We start from the raw sequence: 6150 nt of genomic DNA, 5'->3' as shown, positions 1-6150 counted from the left end.
TATAAAATTATATTTTTTAAATAAAATACAACTGTTACTATGTCGTTACTCGTTGATAATGTAACTTTCTATAGAAAATATCTATAAAAACGATTGAACATTTTTACATTACAAACAAAATATCATTATTTTCATTTTTACTATATTAATTTAGAAGATTTATGGAGTAGACAAAGCTAGAATAAAAAAAAAAATTAATTACGTACTTGTAGCACTGCAATAACCTTGTCAAGCTGCATATTGAAGTATATCACAAAAAAACTTAATTATAAATTTAAATCAGCTATCGGTGAGCTAATTGTGAGAAAGCCTCTTATAAATATGTGTAATATTAATTACATTTCCCTGCGGAATTCATATAAGAACTAAAGTTCTTATCTTAAAATATAGATCAATAATATCTAGATAGAGCGTATAAAATATACAATTGATACGACAAATATGGCCTCTTTTAAAAATGGTTCGACTCTTTGAAAATATAAAATGTTAATCTTACAACTAGTAAATTTTATCACACAAACTATTATTTTATTTCATTATTTTACTTTAAAACTTTTACTACACTATAAATCCGTCACTCAGCAATTGATTAACCATTTTTAAAACGTTTATGAACACTCGCTCCATCTAAAATTATATGATCTACAATGTCATACATTTTTCAAGCAATGTTGGAACTAAATAATTTTAATTAGCTTCTGAAATATTATTCAGCATTAAAATATAAAAACAGCAGTTACATTAAAATTTGGACGTGTTTTTTTACATTCACAACATTAGCATTAATATAATTACTAATATATAATTTGAATCACTGGTATTGTTTTAAGAGCGTGTCCTCTCATTGGAACTGCGCTCGTTTCTAATTTTAAAACTTTCAAAATTTATTTTATATTAAACGTAAAACATTAAAGTGGTTAGTAATAACCAATTGAAATTTTTCATTGTAACAAAGCATTAAGTAGTATATCATTGAGCAATAGACATTATCCTTCCACGTTCAATACAACCATAACATCTATATTTTGAACAGGCTTAGACCTGAAAGGTGTACCAATATGAAACCTTTATATGCAGTTAATAAATTTGAATTATTTTATTCTCGGGAAATTCGAAATATAAAAAAATCTATTTTCTTAAAGGAAAAGTGCGCAGGCGCAATAATGTACAATTTAAAATTATATTCATATACTATCTATGTGCCGGGCTTAAACCTTCGTTAATAAAGACAAAAAGTGCTAAATTTGTTTAATCTGGTTATATTTCTACCGAATATGCAAACCCGGTCTTCCATTCACGAGTACTTGATTAAATAACATAGGAATGTCTTTTACATTTATACTATTCATTTTGTTTCAGATTGATATACATTTAGGATCTAGCCGCAAAGGTGGTATAAAAGATACTGTATATGAAAGATATAGAAATATAATAGAAATAACAAGTTCTAAAACATATTATCTAAGCCATCGATTCTCAGTCTCTCTTAAGGCTAACATTATAACAAATTTTATATTGTAAACATTAGAAAAATACAAAAGACTCGGTTTGATAGACCACATAGTACTAAAATTAAGGATACGATTTGCATCTATATTGATGACAGATAAATCTAAGGACCAATGCCATCAGAATGTTATTGAAAAATCTTTAACAAACAAGCCATAAAATATTTATAAAAAGAATCTTTAAAAAGAAAAAAATATCTATAACAAAATATTTTGGTCATTTTTTAAATTTACGATTTCGTGTTCTAAATTCAAATATTTTCATACCGATCCTACGGCTGTATTGCCACCTGAAAATAAATGCCATGACTATTCTCTATATATAGTAAAATTATTTTTCTTAATATTTTATTTTTATTTTTTGCACTGTAACGGCATTTGCTTATACTCTTAGTTTATCATTATGAAACTGGTGTATTTGATAATGCCCATAATAACATTAACCGCTTTTCCCTCAAAAGAGTACTATACAGTCTACATACCAAACAACCGTACTTAAAAACTTACTTAATAACAAATTTGGCTCAACATGAGCCGCGTAAAATGTTGAAATACATTCAACAAAATATGTATAGGCAATTTATAAATATTTTATATGTATATATCTATTCCGTGAACATTGTCGTGAAGGCACATAAATTTTGTACTGTTTTGTATATACCTAAAAAACCTGGTAAAGGTTGTATTGTGTATATTTATTTTTCTATATTATATAAAAATGGACGATCTGCATGTTAGAAATTGACGTACTGCAACACCATCTAGTGGCGAGTTAGAATACGATTGATAAAGCTAAAATATATTGTATATATATTATTATATATATATATATATATATATATATATATATATATATATATATATATATATAGTGCAATTTTAATATATTTATATTTATATACAATATTGCCACCTACTTACGAACTACAACAATGTAAACAACATCACAAGAACCTCGTTTAAAATATGTGTCAAAGCGCGTCTTAATCAATCGAACGGCGAAGTCTATCAAATATACACACATCCATTTGTATATAATATATATTGAATAAAAAAGTATTTGGAACTTTGAATGTTTCTGAAGAAAAATATATATTTACAATCTTATTATCTATTTACATGGCACATACTTTTCGTTTTAAAATATAATTTATATTTTTATATACTTAACACATTTGAAAACTATATAAAAATCACTATAAAATGAATAATCGCCGTTTTAGTAAATCTTATCAATACATTTAATTTACAATTTTAAAATGGCACTGAGTTTTATTAGCTACCTACATAAACAATTATAGTTTTAATAATCACATAATAAGTAAGTACTGGGATTTGCGTAATAAGGCAAATATACTAATAAAATATTCCATCATTAAAAGTAATCGTTGAAACTTCATTACTATATCATATTATAAAAAAAATACAACACATGCATACATATAAATAATAAAAATTATTTATATGTATGAAATAAAAAAAAAAAACTTTCAATACATCAATATTATAAAAACAAACAAACAAACACATCAAAATAACTGAGATTCCTTCAATATATTATTTTAAATTATATTTAAATTTACTGTATTAAAAAAAATTCAACTATTTTAACTGATATTAAAATGCATATTTTTTTATTAAATTAAACCTTTGTAAAACAATATAGAATTTTATTTCATTCAAATAAACCCTCTAGAGATTTAATTGGTAGGTAGATACCTACAAAATAATAGATTTTCTCTTCTGTATACACATTCTTCATAAATATATTAGCGTTGAGTGAAAAACACTCATAATAAAAAAAAAATTGATACTAATTCACAAGCCATTAGAGACATCACTACGACAAAAATATGTAAATAAATATCTTAAATCTGCCACATCATCGTTTAAATTATTTCTGTTCATTACACTGTAAGCAACAGCACGTCATATTTGAACAATAAAGTTCTGAATCGACAATATACTACTTGGCAAATAACATTTTGAATATTAGCATAAGAATTACGCTTGACGTATTTTATAAGCGAGTTATTTACCGAACTTCACAAACTGACACTAAACAATTAAAACATTACACTCCAAACTTGTTTAGCTCGAGCTGCGAATAAGAAACATGTCTCATATGATAGCGTACTCCCGAAAATAAACACTTGTTATTCAGCCATCACTCAGACAGACATGTCCACGTGTGTTTAGTACAAGTCACATCACACTCGTAATATTCACTCATTCAAATGTAAATCAACTTTTGAAAATTCAATAAAATTTATCTTCTTCCATATCCAAATTGCTTTTATTGTTGGGTTGGTTGGAATGCCTCTTCAGTGTTCCCATAGAGTCATACTCGTTGGCTATCGCCTTCGGGTACAACTTGGGTGTAGTCAATGCGTTGTTGTGATTGTTTGCGTTCGATATGTTGTTACTTTTGGATAGTAGGATGCCGCTGGATCCACCGATCCCGGTAAAGGACGGCTGACGTTTTGCTTTCCGGGGCTGTAGAATGAAAACTAAATTAATATCCTATTTTGAAATAAATTAGGTATCGAACATTTACACAAAACAACGTACGTGTCCACTGTTCTACGATGGTTATCTTTAGTTTTTTTTTTTTTTTTATTGTGTAATAATGGAATGGTAACCCCGCCTGCGTTATCGGTATTCAATGCTGGGCACCAGTGAGTAATGATATATATAAGGATTAAACAGGTCAATTGGCCCATAATGACGAATTCATACAGAATTAACCAAGATGGTTTCCATAGGGAACCGCGTGGAGGTCGACCTGATAACGTATATTGCTAGTAATGAGGCTGTTCGATCCCTAATAATCACTTTCTGCCCGGTCATCTGCAGTTAGTTAGATACATAATGTACTGACCACATCCTTGAGCGGCACGGTGACGTAGCTGTTCTGTGTGGCCGTCATATAGTGCGGGCTGGAGGGCACACGGGTCGACCGCCGCCACCACCGCTTGCCGCCGGAGCCCACGCTGCGTCGCCACAACAATGCACCCATCAGGGACACTACGCAACCTACGGGAACACACGTCTCTATATGAAATATATTAAACATAATACGAAAAAGTTTGTAACGATAGATGAATAGATAGATGCTTGTTACTCTTTCACACAAAAACTACTAAACAGATTTCAATTAAATTTGCTACACGGGCAGGCTATATTCTAATTTAGCGTAAAGGACACTTTATATAGTGATTTGTGGATGAAACCGCGAAATACGCCTAGTATTAAATATTATTTACTTTCAGATCAGTTAGACTATACTTGCTTGCAATCTAAAAATCATGGCATAGACATCGGAAGTTTTAAATTCAAATTTGTATCGTATAAAAATGATTGTCATTTGCATTATGTTATGGTACACATGTAAAGCCACGGTTCGATGCGTCACGTCAGAGGAGAATATAAAGGGCGCAAAAAAATACCCATAAACAAGCAAGCAAGTAATAAAACATATATCTATGCCACGAGCAGCTGGTTGATTGATACAAATAACAAATCACTCCAAAATATTTTAATCATGAAAAATATTCTAATAATCATCATGATTATTAGATTGACTTTCGAACTGGTCAATTTTGGCGAGCGATTTTTCTAAACCTATCTTTAAAATTAAACATCGAATCTTATTCTAATAACCTATATGAACTAAATTTCAATTGACTCAAGTCAGAATTATTACACATTTAGTTTATGATGGTCCGTTAAACAGTAATTTTACGAAACTATCAAAATATTACATCATATGTTTAACCATTATTTCTATAAAATAAATATTACATTAAGAGATTAATTTAAAGAATGAACCCCAATGAATATAGTTTCTTTTAAAGTTAAAGCCTACTTAAATACCATCTGTCATTCGTATCATGCTAACTTACAAAATATAATCTAAAATAGATTTATAGTACAATTTCTTTTCAATAAATATGCAATGATAGAGATGTAAAATGCCACAAAACTCACTATTGTATTAATCTACATCTACAACAATAAATAATTATTAATATTATTATATATAAAATTAAAATAAAATTAATGAGCAAGGTACGTAAAATTAATTTGAGAAATCAGTTCATGGTTTAATATGACTGACCTAAAAATGGTAAAAATTTTAAAAATAAAAATTATAATTATTATTGGGCATTTATATTAAAGTTTTTAAATTAAGTAATATTGCCTCCTGTAAACTTAACTAAAATAAATTAGTAAATAATAATATATTAATAATGGTAGCAACTGATTTAAAGTATATTTGAATATGGACATTCAAACTTATTACCGGGTTATTCAGTTACAAGGCAATGTTATTTTTATTCTACAACCATAAAAATATATTATTTTTAGAAAGATTAACTACCAACATTAAGAAATTAGTCCTTAATGTCATAAAACATTTCAAATTCAGTAACATTACAACTTTTTTTTCAAAGTTGGTTAAATTTTCCAAATAAAAAAAATGTGGTCAAGTTGTGCCTTAACCATTTTATGTGTTCCATCCTTGTCAAGGGGAGTGCTAACCGTCTCTCCTTTCAATAGACACAATTGTATAAAACAAACATTTTCTTTATATACTAACTTAACGGTGAATTTTGATAGCGCGATTCAGAAAAACAAC

The 6150-nt window shown here is 28.2% G+C and overlaps 1 protein-coding gene and 1 non-coding gene across 2 annotated transcripts in view; both read right to left on the bottom strand.

Annotated features, from left to right (window-relative positions):
• Positions 1–773: 773 nt before the first annotated feature.
• LOC113519302 (semaphorin-5A) overlaps positions 774–6150 on the bottom strand; it is a 46024-nt gene continuing 40647 nt past the window's right edge. The window contains exons 19-20 of the mRNA XM_052898007.1: positions 4390–4544; positions 774–4004 (exon numbers count right to left, since the gene is read on the bottom strand). Of these exons, the coding sequence (XP_052753967.1) occupies positions 3768–4004; positions 4390–4544 (392 nt within the window). The 3' untranslated portion in view covers positions 774–3767. The remainder of the gene's footprint in view (positions 4005–4389; positions 4545–6150) is intronic.
• Positions 5985–6075, bottom strand: LOC128201387 (U6atac minor spliceosomal RNA). The gene has a single exon (XR_008253225.1). It is a non-coding gene; the product is annotated as a U6atac minor spliceosomal RNA (small nuclear RNA).

Source organism: Galleria mellonella, unplaced genomic scaffold (genome assembly GCF_026898425.1).
Source record: "Galleria mellonella isolate WM207_F2 unplaced genomic scaffold, CSIRO_AGI_GalMel_v1 utg40, whole genome shotgun sequence".
In the NCBI taxonomy this organism is placed as follows: Eukaryota; Metazoa; Arthropoda; class Insecta; order Lepidoptera; family Pyralidae; genus Galleria; species Galleria mellonella.
The sequence above is the reverse complement of the archived record's forward strand: the minus strand, read 5'-3'. Positions and strand labels throughout refer to the sequence as shown.